General features: G+C 48.0%; 1 protein-coding gene across 4 annotated transcripts in view; it reads right to left on the bottom strand.

The window, feature by feature from the left end:
* PRPF40A (pre-mRNA processing factor 40A) overlaps positions 1–25,467 on the bottom strand; it is an 879,874-nt gene that overhangs the window by 654,058 nt on the left and 200,349 nt on the right. For all 4 annotated transcript variants that reach the window (XM_078681728.1, XM_078681731.1, XM_078681729.1 and 1 more), the window contains exon 12: positions 21,989–22,097. In XM_078681728.1, the coding sequence (XP_078537854.1) occupies positions 21,989–22,097 (109 nt within the window). The remainder of the gene's footprint in view (positions 1–21,988; positions 22,098–25,467) is intronic.

Genomic DNA, 25,467 nt, shown 5'->3' with positions numbered 1-25,467 from the left:
GCGGAAAAAAACTAAATGGAGTTGATGCCCATGCGCACTATCACCGAAAGGAGGAGTCACCTACCTTGTGACTGGAAGAGACTTCTTCGAAGAAAACAAAGTGCAAACATCCGACCCAACACTAGATGGCGGCTATGCACAGCATGTGATCTACAGCTCACATGCCTCGAACTGGATGTTTCCGACCCTCGATGGACAGTCACATCTTAATTGTGAGGTCGTAACAGCCAACCTATGGCTGGACGGTTTCCAGACCGATACGGTGTACATCCGTCCATCATAATCAGGGCCTGTGTGTTTAGAGGTGTGTGATTGAAAAAAACTAAGTCGTCAGAGTGGAGTCTTTTTCTTGTGATCCTGGGGGTCAGTGATTACTTAGTATCCAGTTTGGGTTCTGCTTAACCATGGGGTCACCTTCCAATAATACTAATACAACAGACTAAGCAAGTTGTTCTCTATGAACACTAGATTCTCTCAGTATCAAAGGTGAATAGTCCAGGTCTAGTCTAGCCAGCGCCGAAATTAACTTTACTCGCTCATGTCTATCACAGTAGAGGAGCGTATTGAGATAGGACTCCAATCCCCATAAGTCTCTGCAGAGAGCACACAGACTGACGTCATCGAAATGCAGCGCCCACTGCCTGCGCCGGAAATAAAATTAACAAGCCGAGCGCCGCGTCGGTACCTCCCACGACAGCCCAGGGTACCGACGGACAGGTAGGCTCACACCGTGTGTGTCTCTTTCATTTTTCCTCGTCAGAACCAATCTCCGGTATGCTCACAGTTGCGCTGGTGTCCATGTCCCGGAGAGAGAGTATGAGACTAATTGTTTACTCGTTTTTTCCTCGGAGCTTTGAGGGCAGCACTTGTTTTCTCACTACGTGTGCTTAGTGCTGTGTGAACCTGAATATTCGTGGGGTGTGATTTCTCTTTGATTTCTCGCCGGTTCACACGGTTTTTCCTTGGAGGCTTGAGGGCAGCACATGCTTTCTAACCATGTTTGCCTAGTACTTTGTGAACCTGAATATTCGTGGAGTGTGATTTCTTACCGGTTGCGAGCTCCACACACCTTTACGGGCTGTCTGGTGTGCATAACTTTTACGAGAACGATCAGAGGCCATCTTTCCCTCTACTCTCATAACAAATCTGTAACATCATCAAACAATCATTGGTGGTGGTTGCAGAGATCACAACATGACCCGTTATTAATTGAGAAAAGAAAAAACATTGGTTTGTGTCTTAGGCATTCTGCTGGAATAGCGTGATGAGTCTTATGTCCTAATATTTCCCTTTCATTTATGTTTTTTGCTACTTTAGAGAGGTGCCCCGCTTTACCTGCGCTGTAGCCAGGTGAGGTGGGCTTTTCTCTCCTGCCAGTTAGGTAAGTGAGTAACTATAAACTTTTTGTTATATATAGAGATGTGTTACATGCATATATAGGCGACCACATCTGGCAGGCAATGATAATGATCAATTTGTGTCTGAATAATGTGCACTAACACTGTGTTTTGCACTCAAAACGTTGTATGTTCTCTGTTTTTTTCTCTACATATATGTCATTACGAATGGATCTACTCTTGGCATGTGAACTGAAACAGTCAGGAGAAGGATGGTATCGCTACATTTCAGGTGATATCTGTTTAGTCCTTCATTTTTCCCACTTATTTTTTGTATAAGCAGTAGCGTCTTTGGTCCTGAGGAAGCAGCCAGATACTATGTGGATCTTATAAGTCTGCAGAAACAGGTCGACCTCTTTTTCCAACAGTGGTTATTTGTTTAGACCACTACGCACTCATCTCTTTTAAAATTTAGGAAAGAAGCGAACCCTAATAAATTTCCTTCTCGCTTCTCTACCTAATTTTATAATCATTTTTTCACTATCTCACTGTGCACCTCACTTTATAGCACTTGTTCAGCACTGCTTCCGGTTACCACCACACACCTATAGTTCCCCTCTCAGTGTACGCCACAAGTAGGATTAGGCTTCTTGACATCTGCCAATCCACTGTGGGTCTATACATCTGTAGCTCAGAGGGTGAAGGATCCCAGATGATGAAGGGCGGATCAGAGTGGTGACTGATGGGAATCCTTTCGGAGAAACAGGAGACCCTAGGTGTGATTTACTTTACACACTGTTTTTCCCTTTCCTTTCCGTTCCAGTCATTTTTGTAGAGATTTAATTCAGTTAGAACTCATGTCTTGACCCCTTACTATCTTGTGTTGTGCATCTAGTCTAGGGTTAGACATGCAGATATAGTATGGCAAGAATAACACAACCACTTCAATCTATAGTGAGTTACTATAACTTAAGAATAGGACGTTCACTTACATGAAAAGCGAAAAACTTTTTGGACTTGCTAGGAAAAAGATACAACCTAAAGTGTTTTTTCTAGATCTTATGCATTATTTTCACAAGATCTGGCAGTACTCCTAGTATTAGTGTATGGAGCTGTACTCTGGTACACTCTGGACATTAATTATATCTGACTTCAGTGAGGGCTTTTTCCCCCTGCATAGGATTGAATAGGTTAGATACACACATCGAGGCTTGGGGACAAAGCTCTTCTACTGGTCCAACTCTGGGTACCAAGAAGGGCAACTAAAACGTCAACCCACCCTCCCCCATATCTTCTCTGAAATTTTGGAATGTTAAATGCTACATGATCGGATCACAGACATCTCTTCAGTAAATAGGAGAATCACTTAGTAAGAGAGCTAGGTCTATTGCTGTATAATGCTTTGTGTAGGAGTCACAATGTAACTTGATCCTTTGATCTACTAGCAGCCAGTGAAGTTCAGCCCGGCCTTTAAACATCCGAAAGTACAAATCAAGGTATAACACCGGTCTAGCTGCTATATTATGGACTAACTACAATTGGGCTATTGGTTTGGATGGCAAGACCAGATACACAAACTTATAGTAGCCTGGTCTCAATTACATACAAGCACTCATTGCAGTTCGCTGATTTACACTGAACAAATCCATGGAACAGACAGATGTGTCGCTGCTTTTACCTGCTCCTCCATACACACACCCAGATCTATCTGGATTCCAAGGTTTTTTACTTTCTCCACAGTTGTCTGTTTATGGCCAAGTGAAGCGTGCCAATAAGCATGACTCCATATTGAAGTTTTCCGAAAAGGAATTCTGCATTCCAGCCATTTAACTTAAGATGATTTTTCGACATCCATAGTTGAAAATCAAACATACAATTATGGAGCTTCAAAGCTTGAGTACAAGGATAGCAGTCTACGACAAAAAGAATTTGTGTCATCTGCATACACTGGAGCAGTTAGCCCAAAAACTTAAATAACATGAGCAGGAGAGTCATACACAGGTTGAAAAGGAGGGGCGAGTACCAAACCTTGGGGTCCTTCACATGGCAGAGATTTCAATCGAATAGGGATTCCACCCAACCTGTACCAATTTACCGGAGAAAAAACACTCCATTACTCAGCCATAGATACTACAGTCCACCAGGCACTTCAAAAGCACCTTCTGGTCTATGGTATCAAACACTACAAACCAAGCCAACAGTGTCTTATTAAGGGCAGTTCACTGGGGTTGAACAACCAATTAAGGGCCCAACATATTACTTAGACTTGAAAGGCACACTGACCAAAGGTGGACAACTGGACCTGGCAGTCTAAGAAAATCATGGAGGTTACTTTTCTTTTTCATGGTTTGGAGAGCATTCCTTGATTCAGAACATTAGATGCTGTAGTCGGCCAGAAAGCATTAGGGTGCCTGTTCTTGGAAATCTAGGTACAAATCTTCCAGTGGCAGGAACACAAAAAACACAATGGCACCCAGGCAACCAAATGGCTTTAAAAGGTCTCACTGGAGACTAGGCTTTAGTGTTCAACCATAATCACAACTTTAATTCACTATCTCCATAACTGTATGGCTCCAATGCTGGTGAAATAACTTGAGACAGTAGTGGGATGGTGTATGCTCACTAGCTTGTGGTGATTGGGCATTTCCTCAAACCAAATGCTTGATCTTGGATCTTTGTTTCTCCTTGCTAGAATGAGCTACAGGATCACGACGCCCCTGGGCAACCTCAGTCCATTGAAAAATTTGCCATACAAGAGCCTTTGCACAACAGGGCCTTGCACAGGTCTTTCTGTCATCAGGTAGACTACTACAGGAAGGCAGGTGGAAACAAGAAATATAGAAAATTACCATCCTTTATTTGATGTAACCAAGGTTTTTGCTGACTGTAGAACGTGGTGCACTTTACCCCTGCTAACGTGTAGTAAACTGCTCGTGCTTTCCCTTTTATCCATGGTCTAATTGATATAAACCTAATAGGCATTTGTCACTTACCTATAAGTCCCTCATATCAGGTCGAGTTAAGTTCTACATTTGGCTTAATGATAAAAATCTATTAAGGGAAATCTGACTTTACAGTTAAATAAAGTTAAAATAAATCGCTGCATTTGAAACTTTAAAAAGCAATACATTGTTGGAATCTGCTTTAGCAGGTTTGGGCCCCAGTCAGAACAGCTACTAAAAGTTTCTTGGACAGGCCACAACTGTTTGGGAATCAGTCACAGTGAGCACCAAGTTTCTGCTGGGTCCATCAGTCTCAGGTTCCTCGATATATTTTTCTGTCACTGTGGCACAGTAAAGGAGTGGTCATGATGAAGGTGATGCAGGATGCGGAGAACGCTTAAGATGCAGAAGAAGCCAAAGATACTCAAGAGCTATGAAGAGCTTTCCCCGGGGCCACCCAAGGGTCCACAAACATCAGGGGTCGTTTTCGCATCAAGACCATCTCCACGATGTATCAGAAGAGTCCAGTTCAAGTCCAGGTGCCCCTGGCCAACTAGTCTCCTGGTTACAGCAATCCAAGTGGGTACTTGCAGGTAAGCAAATCTTTGTTTGGTGTTCAGAGTCCACTCTGACTTGGGCATGGTTCCAATAACCATTGGGGTATCTCAGATGAGAATCGGTGTCCCAGGCTTCACTTCGGCGTCCAGCAGAAGCAAACGTTCCTTGGGCAGCTGAGCTCTCAAGGGTGAAAGGTTCTTTAGCTTTTGATGCGCAAACGATTAACATGGGCCTAGGGTGGCATGGGTTGGAGCGTCAAGATGGTGGTGGTAATTTAAGAATGCTCTGGACCCCTCCATCATCCGCTACATCCATAGCCATCAAGACACCTCGCTTATGATCCAGACTGCCTCTTACTGCCCCCAGCCTTGCGTTAAGCAGGCGCCCCGGCCATTGCGGCTCTGAAGGACATTGCTGGCTCTCCCTTCTGCAGATTTGTGCCCACTGCCTAGATTCTTGGCCTAATTGTGCCTCTTGCCCCTCACCCCCCGCCTTTGGAGTGCCTTAATTCTCCTCACTCCTGGTACAAGGGAAGCAATTTCACACTAATACCTGGTCCCAGGGCCCGAGCCGGACTAACCCTTCCCAAGGATCCAAATTTACGAGATGTCCATGTGGGGTACGTGGCTGAAGTTGTCCTTGAATGACTGTCACGGGCCTGGCCCTATCCGCTTAAGCCCGGAGGCCTTGGAACTGGGGATTTCCTTTCCGGGGATCTAGAGTTGTACGAGTAGGGGTGTCACCACATTGCACCCCCCCCCCCCCCCGACTGCCTGCGTTTGGGTCTTGCTCACTGTTAGACCTGGTACCATTGGTGTGAGTCACCATTCCATTTTTCACTGATTGCCTCCTCTGTTTTTGATATGTTTTGCTGGTTTACATGCTTTGGGCACTGTGCCACTGCTATTCAGTGCCACAGTGCAAGTGCTACATATGTTACATTGATGTATTGATTAGTGACTCTAGGATTGGCTTCTTTGATTTACTTGTCAGACCCTAGTACAGTGCACCATGTGTGCCCAGGGCATGTAAATCAAATGTTGCTGGTGGGCTTGCAGCACTGATTGTGCCACCCACAGAAGTGCTTGTAAAGTGTGTCTCAGGCCTGCCATTGCAGGGCATGTGTGCAGTCTGTTACTGCCATGTTGACTTGGCAAGTACACCCACTTGCCAGTACCTAAATCTTCCCTTTTCTACATTTTAGTCACCCCTAAGGTAGGCCCTAGGGCAATGTGAATTGTATGTAAAAGGTAGGTCATGCCCTGATGTGTGTGGCATGACCCGATAGTGAATTACAGCCTATTTTGTTTTTCACTATTGCAAGGTTACCTGTCTCCATAGGCCAGAATGGGCAGTTTGATTAAAACATCTTATAATCCTAACTGACCCAGGGAACATGGTAGAAATTCGAATTTAGTATGTGTGAACTCAGAATGATAAAACCAACTACACTAAAAGATTAATTTTAACATCGTGTATGAAAATACCACTTTTAGAAAGTAGGTATTTTCTTGCCTAACCATCCAGTATGCCTCTGCTAGCTTGTGTATTGTATGTCTGGATTGTGAGTGACAGGGGCTGGGGTGGCTCCAGGAGACAGGGTGAGTCAGCACAAGGCAGAACAGACCTATCTGCATGTAGAGTGGTGGGAGGAGTAGCACTCGGACCTGAACAGGACTGTGCCTGCCTTCTGCAATGCTGACTCCACCTCCTGTGGTGTGTCTAATGAACATGGCCCACCCTGCCAAAGGAAAGAATGAGTCATGTAAACAAAGCGCTCTAGGACTGCAAAGAACTAGTTTGGACTAGGTACAGGATCATCTGCCTTCAGAGGACAAAGGGTTTTGCAGGATAAATATGGGGACCCAGACCCCAAGACTTTAGATCACTTCTGGAACAAGACAAACCTTTGCCAAGGAGAAGAACTAAGGAAGCTGCAGGAAATTGAACGCCACCCTGCCAGTGTGCGATGTTGCTGGGTTGGCCTGCAGTGGTTTCTTTATTGCCAAGGAAAGGAGAAGGAACTTTAAAAATAACTTTCACCATCTTGCAGAATATTTCTCCAAGGGCTTGAATTTGTGCTTGCCTCCTGCTGAAGTCTCAGGGACAAAAGACTTCACCACCAGCTCCCCTCTGAATTTCCTTACTGGGAATTCTGTCTGCAGAAGCCTGCGTGTGTCTGGAAGCGCGACTCAACGAGAAGCGTGTCACAGTCACAGCTGTTGCCGTCGCATCACCAGAGAAGCGTGTCATCACTGCAGAGGTCGCTGCCGCATCACCAGAAAAGCATGCCTTCGTCGCAGCTGTTTACTGACGCATCACCGGAGAAGCGTGTAGCCGTCGCATCACTGGAGAAGCGTGTCGCAGGGCCTGTCGCGGCTCCAAAGTTAGAGTTCGCCGCAAGCCGCCGGTCGCGCACGCATCGTCTTCACATCGCATCAAGGGCGCCATCTTATCGCACCAGATTGTCGCATCGCATCGAGCCACCATCTTGCCGCATCGTAACCGGAACGCAGTAAGAGAATCAACACATCACCTCCTCTCTGGTAAGGAACAAGACTCATCCCCCTACTCTGCGCAAGCATTGAGGAGCGATGCATCGCCTCCCCCGTAGCAAGAAACAGACGCATAGGTATAGGTAAGTCAGCCCTCTAGCTAGCCTCACATCCATAAGGCAGGGTGCACAAAAATCACAGGCGAGGACAGATCTGCATGAACAGATATGCCCCAACAATATTAGGGTACATTCCTTAATATTGTGAGTGCCAGTGAAACCATAGAGAGTACGTTGGCTGGAATTCAACAACTCTGGTTCCACAGCACCATGATGGCTTCACTGAACAAAAGAGTGTTTGACACCTAACTACTCATCTCAATAAATCCACACCAATGCCAGTGTGCGATTTATTGTACCATGTACTCAGAGGGCACCTCATAGGTGCCCCATGAAAACCTACCAACCCTGGGGTGGTCTACGACTGGCTGTAGGCAGCCAGCCACCACCAGACATGGTTCTTGACGGCTGGGCGGCGCGTCACTGCTCTCTGGGACCAGAAACAATGCACATCCTGGGCAGAGGTGTCACACCTCCTCCCCCAGGATAGGCAAGTGCTAAGCGTGGGAAGCTTCAAAGGCCTGCTGTCTTTGTAATACAACCCCCAACCACTGCTGCTAGCAGCAGATGGCAGCCCCCGATTTACACCCCCACTTTGGGCGCGAAAAAATTTGAAGAATAGGAGGTGTGCCCACCTCTGCTAATTGCACTCATAAGGTGGGGGAAGCGAGGTGAATCACATCTTTCAGTCACCATCTTGATGATGGGGGGACTCCTCCAATCAGGGCTAGGCCTATGTCCCCTTCCAAAGGAGGGTGGCATAATAGACTGTGGTCACCCCACGTAAGGTGCCCATCGGCCCTACCTGCAAAATGTATTATTTAGGTGTCTACCCCAGACCTGGAACTCAGATCTGCGATGACCAAAGAGTAAAGAAGACATCCCTGCAGAGAATACTAAAGACAAAGACTGGCTTGGCCCCAGCCCGCAACCAACCCACTTACCGGCAAGCAGTGTTGCTCCAGTTACCCCCAGTCTCCATTGAAAAGCATTGGGCCGAACTCAGACTTTGAACTCTGCACGGACTACCCCTGTGCTGCTGGTGATGCAGTTTTGGTACTCACCTGACCCATGCTCCTTGCTCATCTTTGGGCCCGAAGAATTGATTTATAAGTGTGCGACTTATCGCATTATTGTTTTCCCCATAGGTTAACACTGAACTGCTTAAAAAAGATTCCAATTGTTGACTTTTGAAAGTGAAAAGTATTTTTATTTGAAAATGCACTTACCTTATTGCGAAGATCTTGGTCTTAAAATAAAATACAAAGTATATTTTTAAAAAATTGGTGTGGATCTCATTTTAGAGTCATGTGTCCATTTTTGGTCAATGTTGTGCAATAAGGAATATGCTACTTATCAGTATGCATCTGTTCTTGGCATGTAGGGCTGCTGATATTCACATCTTGTGCATAGATCGCCGCCTAGTGTTGGGTCCGGATGATTGCACATTGTTGTCCTGGAAGAGTCTTCGAAGTATCACGAGATAGGTGGCTCCTCCCCTGGACTACAGTGCGCATGGGCATCCTCTCCATCCTCAGATTGTTTTTCGCCATTGTGGCAGGGATGGAGTATGATACAGTAAGTGATGTCCATGCCAGAGAGTAATTCTGAATGCAACAGCTGCGACAGGCACCAGGGAGGAGGGAGGGCGATGTGAATATCAGCAGCCCTACATGCCAAGAACAGATGCATACTGGTAAGTAGCCTATTCCGTTCGAGGCATGTGGGCTGCTGAATTCACATCTTGTGCATAGAATGTATAGCAGTCTCCTCCTAGCGGCGGTTGCCCGTGCCAGCTGCAGCAGTTTGAAAAAGAGTTTTGAGTACAGCCTGCCCTACAGCTGCCTGCTGTTTGGAGTGTACATCTACGCAGTAGTGTTCGGTAAATGTATGTATAGTAGTCCATGTGGCTGCCTTACATAGGTCTTCAAGAGGAATGTTCCCTAGGAAAGCCATGAATGCCCCTAACTTGCGTGTTGAATGCGCTCGTGGGGGAACTATTAATGTGTGTTTAGCTTTTTGATAACAGATTTGTATGCACTTAACAATCCATCTGGCTATACCGGATTTGGAAATGGGGTTGCCTTTGTGCTGTGGTGAGAAGGCAACAAACAGTTGCTTAGTATTTCTGAAAAGTTTTGTCCTGTCTATATAGTACAGGAGAGCTCTTTTAACGTCTAGGGTATGTAGAGCTCTTTCTGCCACGGAATCAGGATTAGGGAAGAATACTGGCAGTTCTATAGCTTGATTGATGTGAAACTGGGACACCACCTTCGGCATAAATTTAGGGTTAGTTCGCAGCACCGCCCTATTTGCGTGAATCTGTATGAATGGCTCCTGAATAGTTAGGGCTTGCAGCTCACTAACTCTTCTGAGTGACGTGATCGCCACTAGAAAAGCCACTTTCCACGTTAAGAATTGTATCTCACAGGAGTGTAGAGGTTCAAATGGAGGTCCCATTAGTCTTGTTAGAACCACATTGAGGTTCCAGACAGGTGAAGGTGGGTGTCTTGGCGGAATGATGCGTTTGAGTCCCTCTAGGAAAGCCTTAATAGCAGGTACTCTGAAGAGTGAAAGGTGCTGCCTATTCTGTAGATAAGCTGCCACCGCAGCTAAATGTATACGGATGGAACTGTAAGCCAGATTGCATCTGTGTACATGTAAGAGGTAACATATGATGTTTTGAGTAGATGCATCCAGCGGATTTATGTCATTATTGGTACAATAGATGACAAATCGTTTCCACTTCGCCGCATAGCATGCTCTGGTAGGAGTAGTTTCTGTCCTGTAACTCCAGTTCTGTAGTAGGGGTATCTCTGTTATAGTCATAATCTAGTGAATAGTCCCGCCCATGTGCGTGGACCCCGGAGCAATCAAAAATAATCTCTTACAGTGTCAAAAAATGCAGAAATGCATAGACACTTAAGAGAGAATTTAAAGACAGATAATGCAGCCTAAAAAGGCTACACTGTCCAGTACTTCAACTAGAAATTCCACCATAAAATCCACAAAACAGCAAAGCCTGTACAGATTTCCCTTGCTTTACCAGCAAAATCCCTCAGGAATGATAGAGAGAAGAACCTGGACAGACAAGCCCCATAGGCTGCCATTATGTGGCTCAGAACAGGATACTGTGCCTTTAAGAGAACTTTCCAGAACTTCACAGTATCCCAGAATGCCCTGCAGGTCCCAGTTACTTTCAGTTCTTTTTGAAGGCGTAACACGCCAGACCTGTAGCATTCCTTACATGAATATCTCTCTCCACCGGGGAGGAGGGCGGGCGCTTATGACTATAACAGAGATACCCCTACTACAGAACTGGAGTTACAGGACAGAAACTACTCCTTCTGTAGTAGGGGATCTCTGTGTATAGTCATAATCTAGTGAATAGAATGGCAAGCCCATCCCCACACCAAGCGGCGGTGGAGAATAAATAAATCACACCACTATTGTGCGAACAGATTCCGCAGCGAAGCCTGCCCAACCTGAGCGTCTGCCCTGGTATCAGAGTCCAGGCAGTAATGCTTAGCAAAGGTATGGACCGACTTCCAAGTGGCCGCCTTGCAGATCTCTGCAATAGGAACATTACGGAGCAATGCTGTCGTGGCAGCCTTGCCCCTGGTGGAAAGAGCCTTAGGTTTGCCCCCTAAGGTCTTATTAGCTTTGTAGTAACACAATTGTATGCAGGACACAATCCACCTAGAGATGGACTGTTTAGAGGTAGCAATACCTGTCCTGACCAAATCCATAATTGATGAACAATTGGTCTGACCTACGAATATCTTTGGTTTTATCCAGATAAAATTTCAGCACCCTCCTAACATCCAGGGAATGCAAAGACCTTTCCGCTGGAGATGAAGGATTCTGAAAGAACGTAGGTAAAGTTATAGTCTGGTTGATATGAAAATCAGAAACAACCTTGGGAAGAAACTTAGGGTGAGTACGCATAACAACCTTAACAGCATGAAATGCAGTATAAGGTTCTTGGCAACACAACGCCTGAATTTCACTCACCCTGCGGGCCGATGTAATGGCCACGAGGAACGCCGCCTTCCAGGACAGGTGCTGCAACGAAGCCTTAATAGGTTCAAAAGGCTTCTTCATCAATCTGGACAGCACCACATTCAAGTCCCACGAAGGCGAAGGAAGCCTGACAGGAGGGAACACTTTCTTTAAGCCTTCCAAAAAATCTTTGATCACAGGGATCTGGAAGAAGGAAGTCTGTGAAGGGCATTTCCTGTAGGCAGTCAAAGCAGCCAGATGAACCTTAATGGAATGAACATTAAGGCCAGACTGCGCCAGATGCAGCAGATACGGAAGGATGACATCCTCCTTGCATGTAGTCGGGTCATAGTTCTTAGACTTGCACCAGATGCAAAACCTCTTCCACTTGTAAGCATAAGAAGTCCTAGTGGAAGGTCGCTTAGCCTCCTTCAGTATGTCCATACAATCCTCAGGGAGATTCAGATGACCATATTGCACTATTTCAGGAGCCATGCCGCCAAACTCAAAGACGAGAGGTTGGGGTGCACCATCCTCCCCCCGAACTTCGTGAGAAGGTCCGGCCTGCACGGCAGCTTCATGTGAGGAAGGAGAGACCGGTGAAGCAGGTCCGTGAACCACCACTGTCTGGGCCATTCCGGGGCAATCAGTATCATCCGCGCCCTGGACTGGGACAGCTTGATGAGAACCGTCGGAATCAGGGGAATGGGTGGAAAAGCGTACAGAAAGCTGTTCGACCAGTTGACCCATAACGCGTTCCCCAGCGTCCCCGGCTGGTAGTACCTGGAGGCGAAGTCTCGGCATTTGCTGTTTTCGGCGGTGGCGAAAAGATCTACGTCTGGCGTTCCCCACCTTGCGAAGACTTCTCCCAGTACTTCGTCGTTCATGACCCATTCGGGGTTTTCCTGAATCAGTCTGCTCAGTTCATCTGCCTGAACATTCTGTACACCTGGCAGATGCGTGGCCGTTATCGACAGTCCTCGAGCCAGAAGCCAGTGCCAGATCGCCTGCGCCTCCTGTGACAGAGTGCGTGATCTCGAGCCCCCCTGCTTGTTGAGGTAATACATCGTTGTCGTGTTGTCCGTCTGAACAAGCAGAGAGTTGGTCTGAAAGGACGGATGAAAGGCCTTCAGTGCCAAGTGAACAGCTCTGAGTTCCAGGAAATTGATGTGGTACGTGGACTCCGTCGGGGACCACGTCCCTTGAATCTGTAGGTCTCTGGAGTGCGCTCCCCAGCCCTGGAGAGAAGCATCCGTCACGATAGTCTGAGTGGGAATGTCCTTGTGGAAGGGAACCCCGCTGAGGAGATTCTCCGCTGAACACCACCACTTCAGAGACTGAAGAGCATGTAGCGACAGTCGTATCTTGTCGTCCCAAGATCCTCTCCTCTGGTCCCATTGATCTTCTAAGCACTCTTGCAGAGGTCTCATGTGCAGCCGTGCATGTGGCGTCAGGAAGATACAAGAGGCCATCGATCCCAGTAGAGACGACACCGTCCTCACTGTTGTAGATGGAGCAGCCATAAGAGCCTGAGCCTTCCGAAGGAGTGATAAACGTCTCTCCTCCGAAGGAGACACGCTTGCTGACAACGTATCGATGGAGGCTCCCAAGTACTGGATGCACTGGACCGGAGTCGGGACAGACTTGGACATGTTGATGTGCAACCCCAGCTTGTTCAATAGAACGCACGTCTTCTGGAAGTGTGCTTGAGCTTCCGAGAAGGAGGAGGCCTTGATCAACCAATCGTCCAGGTACGGGTAGACAAACACCTTGTTCTTCCTCAGATGTGCCGCTACCACTGCCATGCACTTCGAGAATGTCCTGGGCGCAGACTTCAGCCCGAATGGAAGTACCGTGTACTGATAGTGATTGGTGCCGACTTGAAATCGCAGAAACTTCCTGTGTTTGCATGCAATGGGCACATGGAAGTATGCATCCTGTAGATCTATGGCACACATCCAATCTCCTCGTTGCAACTGAGGGTAGATCTGATGCAACGACAGCATGCAAAACTTTTCTCTGCGAATCCACTTGTTTGCCTGTCGCAAGTCCAGAATGGGCCTGAACTCGTTCTTGTCCTTCTTGCGGACCAGAAAGAACCGCGAGTACAGACCTCTTCCTCTTTGAGACAGAGGTACGTCCTCTATCGCCCTTTTCCTTAACAGGATATCGGCCTCCGCCTGCAGCTCTTGCAGCTGGTACTGCGTGCCGACCGGAGGAATCGATGGGGGAGGGCTGATGAACCGAAGACTGTATCCATTGCAAACAATATTCAGCACCCACTTGTCCTGAGTAATTTTTCTCCACTCTGCCAGAAAAAACTGAACGCTTCCCCCCACCGGAGCGGGTAACGGACGAAGGGGAAGTAACCGCTCAGGGTCGAGACCCGGCCGGGCCCTTGTTCGCGGTCGAGGATTGCTGTCCACCTCTACCCCTCTGGCGTTTCTGGAAGGGTCTTCGGAACTGCTGCTGTTGTTGCTGCTGCTGTTGTCCCGAAGACTGTCCTCTTCCTTTCCCCTGCCAGCCGAACCGCCGTTGGAACTGGCGGTAGGGTTTCTTGTCTTTGGGCTTCTCCAAGCCCACAGCCGTCAGGGTTTCCGCCTCGGCCTTCATCCGGGCCATTACGTCATCTGCGTGTTTCCCAAAGAGCGTGTCCCCGGAAAACGGCAGATTGGCCACTCGCTGTTGCGCCTCAGGCTTGAGTGACGTAAGCCTGAGCCACGCATGGCGTCGTTGGTTGATACCGTGGCAGTAGCCATGTGCAGCCAACAAGGAGATACCCGCCGCGGCACTTATGGCCTGGTTCGAGACCAGCATCCCCTCCTTAACGATTTCCATGAAGTCCTCCTTCCTGTCACGCGGCACAAGGTCCGCGAACTGTTCCATGGAATCCCACAGCGCACGGTCATACCGTCCCAGTAATGCCGAGTCGCTGGAAGCCTTCATCGTGGTGGAAGAAGTCCCACACGCCTTCCTTCCTGCCAAATCAATCCAGCGGCTCTCCTTATCCGGAGGCACGGTGGAGGACGGGGAGATCGAATGTTGCTTCCTGGCCGCCGTCACTATCACTGAGTCGGGCACTGGGTCCACCCTCAAGAAGGCAGGGTCCGAGTCAGGCGCCCTGTATTTCTTCAGAAGTCTGGACGGGGCAGCCTTCACCACCGCAGGCGTAAGAAACAGCTCTTGTGCAGGTTCAACCAGTCCTGGCACCAAAGGCAACAGAGGGCGAGACAGGTGCTTCTTGTGCAAAGTCTCGAATATCACGGACGTCGTAGGTGTAGGAGCCGTCACTGTGATACCCAACTTCGCAGCCCCCCTCAGGAGAACCTCCTGGAATGTACCGATGTCGATCGGAGACACCCTAGTCTCCGGGGAATCGGACAAAGTAGGTGAATAGGAGCGGGTCCCAGAGGTCGTACGGGACCTGGATCTATGCCTCCTACGGCGACGTCTAGAACGGGTGGAGGACCTGTGTCTGCTCCTCGATCGTTCTCTCCGTCTGGAGCGCGATCTCGATCTCCTGGGCCTCAGACGTTCATCCGGTTTCCCCGGGACGGCCGTCCTGGGCTTGGGCAGTTCCTTAGACTTAGGAGTCTTCTTGGGAGGGGTCGGTAGTCTGGGTAAAGAGACCGACCTCGGTGGAACCGGTGGAGGCTTCTCAGGCACAGGGGTCCGTGGTCCAGTCGGAAGCGGAGGCAACGGAGGAGGGGTTGCAGCCCTCGGATGCGGACCTCTTGGTAACGGAGGAGGAAGTGTAACAGACTTCTTCGGAGTATACACCTCCACGTACACCGATCCCGGTGAGCCACCATCCTTCCCGGACTGAGGGGAGCCTCCCACAGCCCTAGGCCGCGCAGCACGATCCCTCGACGCTGACGAACGGTGACCAGACGTCGAACGTAGGTCCCTCGACGGCGAGCGCCCCTTCGGCGTCTACCGTCTCATCAGCTTCGGCGTTGAACGCCTGCCATGTCTCGACGTCGATCCGGACCATCTCGACGACGATCCTCTGTCTCGACGGCGATCTCTTGCGCCTCGACGGCGACCGCGACCGCCTCGACGTCGCCTTCGAATGTCTCGACGTCGACTTCGTATGCCTCGACGTCGACCTAGACCGCCCCGACGGCGACCTCTTCCGCCTTGACGGCGACCTCTTTCGCTTCGACGACGGTCTCGACGACGAGGATCCCCTCGACGACGATGATGTCCTGTTCCGATGGCGATCGACGGTGTCGCCTCGACGGCGAGTGCCGACGCCGGACCCGTCGACGCCGATCACTCGACGTCGAAGACAACGACGAAGAAACCGTCACGGGGTTCGAAGGCGGCCTATGCAATTCCCTCGACGGGCGACGTTTTCTCGACCCAGAGCCCTGGGGAGACGGGGAGACGGCCTTGGACCTTCCTCTCGACGTCGTAGTGGGTGCCACCGACCCAGACGGAGAGTGGGGACGTTTGCTGGACTTCCTGCCCCTGGGGAGCCCCCAGAGGCCTCAGCATGGGCAGATGAAGCCCCTCCAGACCCACCTTGAGCCTTCAGTCTTCTTTCTTCAAGGCCCTGAAGCCTTATCTTCATTCTGTCCTTCAGGGTCCTGCCAGAGAAGCCTTGACAGATCTCACACTCCTCTGGGATGTGGGAAGAGGGAAGGCAGAGGATACACACCTCATGGGGATCTGACTTGGCCTTCTTCCTGGAGCACTCCGGGCATTTGTCAAATAATGCAGGCATTATGGACAACAAAAGGGTGCAAAAACCAAGAAGAAAGTCACCAAAGTACTTTAAAAGTACACAGAATCGAATTTAGTGAAAAAAAAACAACAAAACCCTTGAAAAGGGAGAGCTCAATGCTCCAGGGTCCTGCTTGCAGGAGCCGGAAAAAAGAACTGAAAGTAACTGGGACCTGCAGGGCATTCTGGGATACTGTGAAGTTCTGGAAAGTTCTCTTAAAGGCACAGTATCCTGTTCTGAGCCACATAATGGCAGCCTATGGGGCTTGTCTGTCCAGGTTCTTCTCTCTATCATTCCTGAGGGATTTTGGTGGTAAAGCAAGGGAAATCTGTACAGGCTTTGCTGTTTTGTGGATTTTATGGTGGAATTTCTAGTTGAAGTACTGGACAGTGTAGCCTTTTTAGGCTGCATTATCGGTCTTCAAATTCTCTCTAAAGTGTCTATGCATTTCTGCATTTTTTGACACTGTAAGAGATTATTTTTGATTGCTCCGGGGTCCACGCACATGGGCGGGACTATTCACTAGATTATGACTATACACAGAGATCCCCTACTACAGAAGTAGGTCTGCTTGCCTCTTTGATAATATTCATACAGTCGGGAGGCAAGTTTAGGTAACCAAACTATGACCTCAGGAGCCAGATCGCAAGGTTCAACTGTTGCGGGTCCGGGTGTTGAATGTTGCCATGGCTCTGCGTTAAAAGACTGGGAGTTAATCGCAGCCTTTGATGAGGAACGGCGGAAAGTTCTAGGAACTTGGTGTACCATGGTTGCCGTGCCCATGTTGAAGCAACCAGGATTAGTGTCAGTGAGTGTTGTCGCAGTTTGCGTGCCACTAGTGGTATGAGCGGGGCTGGGGGAAAAGCGTACGCAAACTTGCCTGACCAGTTCATCCATATCGCATTGCTCTGAGACTGCGGATGTGGAAACCTGGCGGCGAAGCTTTGGCATTTCGCGTTTTCTCTTGTGGCGAACAGGTCTATTTCTGGGTGACCCCACCGCTGGAAGTACGGGTGTAGCACTGAGGGATGTATCTCCCACTCGTGCATTTGGTGGCTGTTTCTGCTGAGCAGGTCTGCCATCTGGTTGTCCCTGCCTGGGAGGTGTTCCGCCATGAGGAATATGTTCCTTTGAATGGCCCACTTCCACATGCTTTGCGCCAGATGTGACAACTGTGGAGTGTGTCCCTCCCTGCTTCTGTATGTAGTACATGGCAGTCATGTTGTCCGTCCGGATCAACACAACTTTGTTGCACAAATGTACTTTGAACGCCTTCATTGCCATAAAGATTGCCATCAGTTCTAGCAGGTTGATGTGCATTCTCTTTTGCTGTGTCGTCCATAATCCCTGCACTGTGTAGTGGAGGACATGCGTTCCCCATCCTAGGAGAGATGCGTCAGTCGTCAGCACTATTTGTGGTACAGGCTCTTGGAACGGTCGTCCCCTGCAAAGGTTTTGTGGGTTCCACCAATGAAGAGAGTTGTATGCGCGACCGGTCACCAACACTAGGTCCTTCAATTGTCCTTGAGCCTGGTTCCACTGCCGTGCTAAGCACTCCTGAAGCGGACGCATGTGTAGTCTCGCGTGAGGGACTATGAAGATGCAGGATGCCATCATGCCTATCAACTGCATAAACACCCTTGCGTTTAGCGAGTGTTGGGGTCTGAATTTTTGAATCAGTAATTGAATGCTGTTGATTCTTGCTGAGTTTGGCTGCGCCTTTGCTGCCAGAGTGTCTATTGTTGCTCCCAGGCACTGCTGTACGTGGGCGGGCTGAAGATGAGACTTTGGGTAGTTTAATGAGAATCCGAGGCTGTGTAGGAGGTGAATGGTGTGGGACATGTGGCTGGCACATTGCTGGGCGGACTTTGCTTGGATAAGCCAGTCGTCCAGATAGGGGTAGACGTGAATATGGTTCCTCCGTAGGTGCGCAGCTATTGTCGCTAGGCACTTGGTAAACACCCCGGGCGCTGTTGTCACCCCGAAAGGCAGTACCTTCAACTGGTAGTGCTGATTTTGGATGGTAAACCTGAGATACTTCCTGTGTGCTGGATGTATTGGTATGTGGAAATACGCATCTTTTAGGTCTAGTGTTGCGAGGAAGTCTCCCTGACTGAGTAATGGTAGAACTTGCTGTAAAGTGAGCATGTTTAAGTGTTCTGACAAGATGTATTGGTTTAGGGGCCTGAGGTCTAGTATTGGCCTGAGAGACCCGTCCTTTTTGGGGATTAAGAAGTACAGAGAGTATACCCCTGTACCTTGTTCCTGTATAGGGACGAGTTCTATGCTCCCTTTTTGCAGCATGCTGATAACTTCCTGCTGCAATAAGTCTATGTGCTCTGCGGACATAGGACGGTGTTTTGGGGGTATGTTGGGTGGAGTGGATGTGAGTTCTAGACAATAGCCGTACTGAATAGGTTGTCTCACCCACCTGTCTGTGGTAATGCTTTCCCAGACTGGCAGGAACTGTTGTAATCTGCCCCCGACCGGTGTTATATGGTCCGGGGGCAGCGACAAGGCGTCACTGTTTAGTATTGGCGGAGGATCTGGTGTTGTTATTCCCTCGTCCTCTGCCTTTACTGCTGTTGCCACGGTATCCACCTCTGTTTGTTTTATTATAGGTGGTTTGCGTGTTCCCTTTATTATATTGAGTCTGCTGGGACGCCTGGCCTCTTGTAGCTCCTCTGTTATTGGAGCGACGAAAGGAACCTCCTCTGAATTGTTGGGACTGCAAGGCCCCCATAGATTTGGCTGTCTCTGTGTCTTTTTTGATCTTTTCTAAGATTGTGTCCACATCAGGGCCAAATAGAAAATCAGGGTTTACAGGCTGATTTAATAATGTGGTCTGAATCTCTGGCTTGAACCCCGAGATGCGCAACCAAGCATGCCTTCTGAGCATGACACTAGTGTTGATGGCTCTGGCTGCAGTGTCTGCCACGTCCAGCGCACATTTAATGGATGCGTTGGAGATTAGTTTCCCTTCCTGTATGAATGTTTCTGCTCCTTCCTTGTATGCATCAGGCAAATGTTGTAGCAGTTGCTCTAATGTGTCATAGTGTGCCCTATCGTATCTGGCTAGTAGGGCCTGTGTGTTGGAAATTCTCCAGATGTTAGCTGCTTGTGCAGCCACCCTTTTCCCAGAAGCTTCTAACACTTTAGACTCTTTGTCTGGACGAGGAGCATCACCAGTAGTTTAGGAGTTGGCACATTTACGAGCATTGGATACCACCAAAGAGTCCAATGGCAACTGTCCCTTAATGTATGTAGGGTCCACAGGCGCCGGTCTGTATTTCCTTTCAATTCTGGGGTTAACAACCCTTGCTCTTGTGGTCTCCTTAAAAATCTCTCCCGCATGTTTGAGGACACCCTTTAACATTGGTAATGTTTTAACTGATTTGTCTGAAGTGGAGAAAGTGTCAAACAAAAAATCCTCCTCAATAGGGTCAGCATGCATGTCCACATCATGATTATGTGCTGCCCTCTCAATTAATGCGTTAAACGCCACCGTATCCTCTGTTGGCGAAGTTTTACAGGATAGGAAGGAGTATCAGGGATAGGTTGTGACTCCCCCTGGTCCATAGGGTCTGTCTAGGCCTGAGCCTGGTCATCCTGATCATTGTCCATATTGTTCATCATAGTCATACCCCATCTCCTCATTAGAGCGTGTGGGCGAGTAAGAAGTGTCCTGGCCATGGTATTGAACACTTTCAAAAAGGACAGGCGATGTGGAAGAATCCCTTTTCTTTTTTAGTGGAATTTTGTATGATTCCAGAGGATTTTCCGACCTTATTTTCCTTTGATAAATAGTAAGTGTTCCGGTGTCGGCGTCGATGTGGCGCTTCGACTGGTTATCATAGGGGGGCTCCTGGTACGGAACGTCCGATTGTAGAGCATGACTCCGTTTCCCAAGTGATACAGTTTTGGTTTGTTCGATCCCAGCTGTCGGATCGATGGCTTTAGGCCGTGCCGTTGGGGGCAGTCCGAATTTTATCGGCGGCTTCGGGGCTGGCGTCGATATTGGACCGACAGACTTCGCCCTGTCGTCGTGCTTCTGGCCGTGCGTCGACTTTGGTGTTGGAGGTGCGCTCCGTTTCTTCGATTTGACCTGCTCCGTCGAGGTGCGCCTTTGGAGGTTGGCTCGAGGGCCTTGACGAGCTGTTTTTCGACTCGGTGCCTCGGTTCGAGGTCCTTGAGACACGAGTCCCTTGTTTGTGTCACTGTCCGTCGACCTCGTTGGTTCGGCGTGCTTGGCTTTAACGACAGCCTTTAGCGCACCAATCTTCGGCTCGACACCCTTTGTGGAGGACCTCGCAGGGTCGTCAACACTTTTCTTTGACGTCGATGCCGTGGTGTTTGCACTCTTAGATCCGAAGGCTGTCTTCAGCAGTTTCGGTTTAGCCTCGATAGCTTTCGGTTTCGCTTTCTGTAGGGCGACCGATGGCTCGTGTGAGATATTCTCAGCCGGGCCGAGACGCGGGGCTATAGAATGTTTGTCGTGATCTTGGCTAAGGCCTTTTGGTGATGCCTCGACCTGAGCGTTTGAAATCTTTTGAGTGTCTTGTTTGGGCCCAGTACCCACTGCTGGGCCTGGTTCATCACTCGAGTAGTCATCGACGGCTCCGATGGGGGGACACGTCGTCCCTTACCTCGTTGACGTTTTCATCTTCATCGACGTGTTCCTGGTCGTCTTCATAGTAGTTGGAGTCGTGCTCCGAACCTGGATCCGACGGCTGTTCTGGATCCTCAGTCTCGACGACCTCATCGTCGTCTTCGTCAAAGACATTCACCGGGTCTGCGCTGGCTTCGTCATTGTTTGTCTCGCTGCACGTCGGAGCCTAAGCGTCTTCTTCGACCGGAACCGAGCACAAGCTAGACAGCTGTCTTCGTTGTGGTCTGGTGATAAGCACTTGTTGCACACCGGGTGTACATCGATGTGCGGGTATTTTGAGTTACAAAGGGGGCATCGTTTGAACGGGCTCCATTCCATCGACGATCGGGCCTCTGGTGTCGAAAAGGCTACGCGGCTCTCTTCGACGTCCTGCTTCGAAAGAAACTGGAACAAGAACTCGGCACCGATCGAAACAACAATACAGACGACCCCGAAAGCCTTTTGGCCTTGTAGAAAAGTTTCCGAACTTGAGTCAAGAAAAGTACATCCGAACCCAATGGCGGAAAAAAACAATCTGAGGATGGAGAGGATGCCCATGCGCACTGTAGTCCAGGGGAGGAGCCACCTATCTCGTGATACTTCGAAGACTCTTCCAGGACAACAATGTGCAATCATCCGGACCCAACACTAGGCGGCGATCTATGCACAAGATGTGAATTCAGCAGCCCACATGCCTCGAACATGTCTTACCTCCCTCTGTGTTAGGCCTAAGGCTGTTCGCCCACACTACCATTAATAGAGCAATTTGGGTTTTACATTGAGCCCTGTACACTTTTGAGGAAACCCTGAACTCTGTGCATGGTATAACCACCTAGTGGGCATACCATGTACAGAGTCCGCTTCCTACACTTTGCCCACTACAAACAATCAACTTTCCCACAGAATGGATATAGTTTGCACTTTCACTGATGTGATATCTGAACGAGTAACTGGATTTTGTAAAGTGGTTCATTGCTAATGACGGTATATCAAAACTACACACAAACATATGTTTATCTGATAGTTAATAAAGGAATTATGTTTTTCACACGATTCATATAATAATAATTCTCCAGTTTGTCCATGATTTTTTAATACTGTAGACAAGTCAAAGAATGCTAATGTCGGTGTCAAATCGTAATTGGACAATGTAAATACCTTTGCTTTTAAAAGCTCTTTAAATGCTTGCTTTGCTTCTTCTTTTGTACTCCAGGTATATGTTTTCTTAGGTACTTTGCTTTCCTCCTTTTCATCAGTTGAAGCGGGGCTAGAAAGAAATGTTGTAAAAACGCACTGTTAATACTATTTAAAAATTGCAACATGAGAAGCAATCATTAACCCCTTCCACACTCATGACGAGCTGGGCTCGTCATGCAGTAGCCTCCCAGCACGCTCATGACGAGCCCAGCTCGTCATGAATAATGGGTTTTTGCATATTCCAGCACAGGGCTGGAACTCATCGAGCATCGATGTGGTTAAAAAATAAATACAAAAAACATTTTAATGATTATTCATTAACTCAACGTTGCATTAAAATAGGTTGGTTTGATCACAGGGCTAGCCTAAATGCAAAGAAAGTAACCTCCTGCAGAGAGTTAAATTTTGTTTTGTGCTGTATCGTGGAGCCTGCAGATTAGGCAGAAGCTATGAGCCTAATTTTGACAGAGTATCTCACTTAAATAGAGAGCTTCTACAATGTAATTTGTGTGTTACTGTCTTTAAACAAAATTAGCCTTTTTTTGTGGCTTTAGTACCAATGTCGCCATAAAGCAGCTGTTCGGAAATGCAATACAGTGAAAAATTCAGGAACGTAGGAAGCTGCCTGGAGTGTATAATTGGCACAACGGGATTAGTGCAGTTTGTAAGAAAGTGGTTCTGTATATACTGGACCAAAGTAAGGTACGGTGTGCACAGTCCCCAGAGGTTTGGCAGAGGCTAAAGTTAGATATAGGCTTACTCTCTAAAGTGGTAGCTTGGTCGAGCAGTAAGGCAGTATCAGAGGACAGTGTAAAGCATTTGTTGTACACACTCAGTCAGCAAATGGTCTCACACACTCAAGAACTGAACTCTAGGCCAATGGTTTGTATAAACAATATATAGTTCTTTTATTTTAGAACCAACAATAGGTATCAAAATATACTTTCTCAGAATGAGTTACTTTAGTTAAATACTTTTCAACTAGGCAATAGACTTTTGTACAGTAGTTACAGTTGTTGCAATAGGCAACACAATTTCAAACAACGTAACATTGAGCTCAAAGGCAATTTCTAGTTAAGTGCAATTAATTACTTTATAGATTACTTTTCTAACCACAGGACTGGATCCTAGATTCAGTCCTGGGACATCTCCTGTGAACTATTGAGTAAAAGCGTTTTGGTTACAGTTTTGATTTTTAACGAATATTATTGTATTTTAATAGTGGACACTTCGAAACTTTTTCACATAGAATCACCAATGTTATCCTGTGAGAGGAAATACACTTAGCAGATAAGTAGTCTTAACATTACTTTTTCTTACTCCGTGTTGGATCCTGGATTAAGCACTGGTGCATCTCCTGTAATTAATTGAAAGAATGTGTTTATGTCATACAGGCGATTTTTAAGGAATATTTGTAAGTTTGGAAATTGGACACTTAAAAGATTTTCTGGTGAAAACCAGACAATCGATTCCTATTAAGGAAAATTGAGTTAACAGTAAATCACGGCTATAGTTACTTTTCAGGTCCTGTGCTGGGCTGAAAGATACACTGGGATCTCTCCTGATAACAGGTGAGTAATTCAGAATTCGCTATTCAGCTGATATTAATTGGATATTTTATAGTTTCAAAACTCCACACTTAGAAGAATTTCCAAGTGAAACCAGTCAATGTTACCCTATGGAAGAAAAGTGAGTTATCGGCTTTTGGGTAAGTACTAGACTGGCCGAGTTAAGGTTCTGGGCACAGACTCAAGGGTCTCCCAGGGTATGGTAGGTTGAATATGCTACTTACCAGTATGCATCTGTTCTTGGCATGTAGGGCTGCTAACATTCATATCTTAGCATTAGATCGCCGCCTAGTGTTGGGTCCGGATGATCGCACATTGTTGTCCTGGAAGAGTCTTCGAAGTATCCTGAGATAGGTGGCTCCTCCCCTGGACTACAGTGCGCATGGGCATCGGCTCCATCCCCAGATTGTTTTTCGCCATTGTGGCAGAAGATGGAGTGAAAAGTGTAAAGGATGTCCATGCTAATAAGTGAATACAATAGTATATCTGCAGCTGCGACAGGCACCGGGGAGGAGGGTGGGCGATATGAATGTTAGCAGCCCTACATGCCAAGAACAGATGCATACTGGTAAGTAGCATATTCAGTTCGAGGCATGTGGGCTGCTAAATTCATATCTTAGCATAGAATACATAGCAGTCCCTCCATCAGCGGCGGTTGCCCGTGCCAGCTGCAGAAACCTGAAAGAGTGTCTTGAGAACAGCCTGTCCTACAGCTGCTTGCTGCTTGGAATGTACGTCAACACAGTAGTGTTTTGTAAAGGTATGTGGTGTAACCCACGTGGCTGCTCTGCAAATATCCTCTAAAGGAATGTTCCCTAGGAAAGCCATGGATGCCCCCAGTTTGCGTGTGGAGTGCGCCCTTGGGGGTATCGTTAAAGTGCGCTTGGCCTTTTGATAACATATTTGGATGCACTTAACAATCCACCTGGCTATTCCTGCTTTGGAAATAGGGTTGCCTTTGTGTTGTGGTGCGAAGGCAACAAAAAGTTGTTTTGTCTTTCTAAAGGGTTGTGTCCTGTCCATGTAGTACATCAACGCCCTCCGTACGTCTAACGTATGGAGCATTCTTTCCGCCACCGTTTGTGGGTTTTGGAAGAATGCCGGTAAGTCAATAGTTTGGTTGAGATGAAACTGTGACACCACCTTTGGAAGGAATTTGGGGTTAGTACGTAGCACTACCCTATTAGTATGAATCTGAATGAATGGCTCTTGGATTGTGAGCGCTTGCAGCTCACTAACACGCCTTAGCGACGTGATAGCGATTAGGAAAGCTACTTTCCACGTTAGGAACTGGAGTTCACACGAGTGCAGTGGCTCAAAAGGTGGTCCCATTAGTCTGGTGAGGACCACATTGAGGTTCCACACCGGAGCTGGTGGTGTTCTTGGGGGAATGACTCGTTTCAGACCTTCAAGGAAAGCTTTAATGGCAGGCACTCTGAAGACAGAGAGATGCCGCCTGTTCTGAAGATAAGCCGCTATGGTGGATAGATGTATCCGAATGGAAGTGTACGCTAGATTGCACTTGTAAAGATGCAACAGATAGCAAATGATGTTAGGGATAGATGCATCTAGCGGGTTGATGTCATTGGCTGTACAGTAAATGACAAAACGCTTCCATTTCGCAGCATAGCATGCTCTGGTAGTTGGCTTCCTTGCCTCCTTGATGATGTCCATGCATTCCGGAGGTAGGTTAAGGTATCCAAACTCTAGGACTTCAGGAGCCAGATTGCCAGGTTGAGCTGTTGCGGATCTGGATGCTGAATTTCTCCATGGTTCTGCGTCAAAAGACTGGGCGTGAGGCGCAGTCTTTGATGCGGCACCACCGAGAGTTCGAGGAACGTGGTGTACCATGCTTGGCGCGCCCACGTTGGA

Source organism: Lissotriton helveticus, chromosome 3_1 (assembly GCF_964261635.1).
Source record: "Lissotriton helveticus chromosome 3_1, aLisHel1.1, whole genome shotgun sequence".
Lineage (NCBI taxonomy): Eukaryota > Metazoa > Chordata > Amphibia > Caudata > Salamandridae > Lissotriton > Lissotriton helveticus.
Note: the sequence above shows the minus strand (reverse complement) of the source record. Positions and strands in the feature narration are given on the sequence as shown.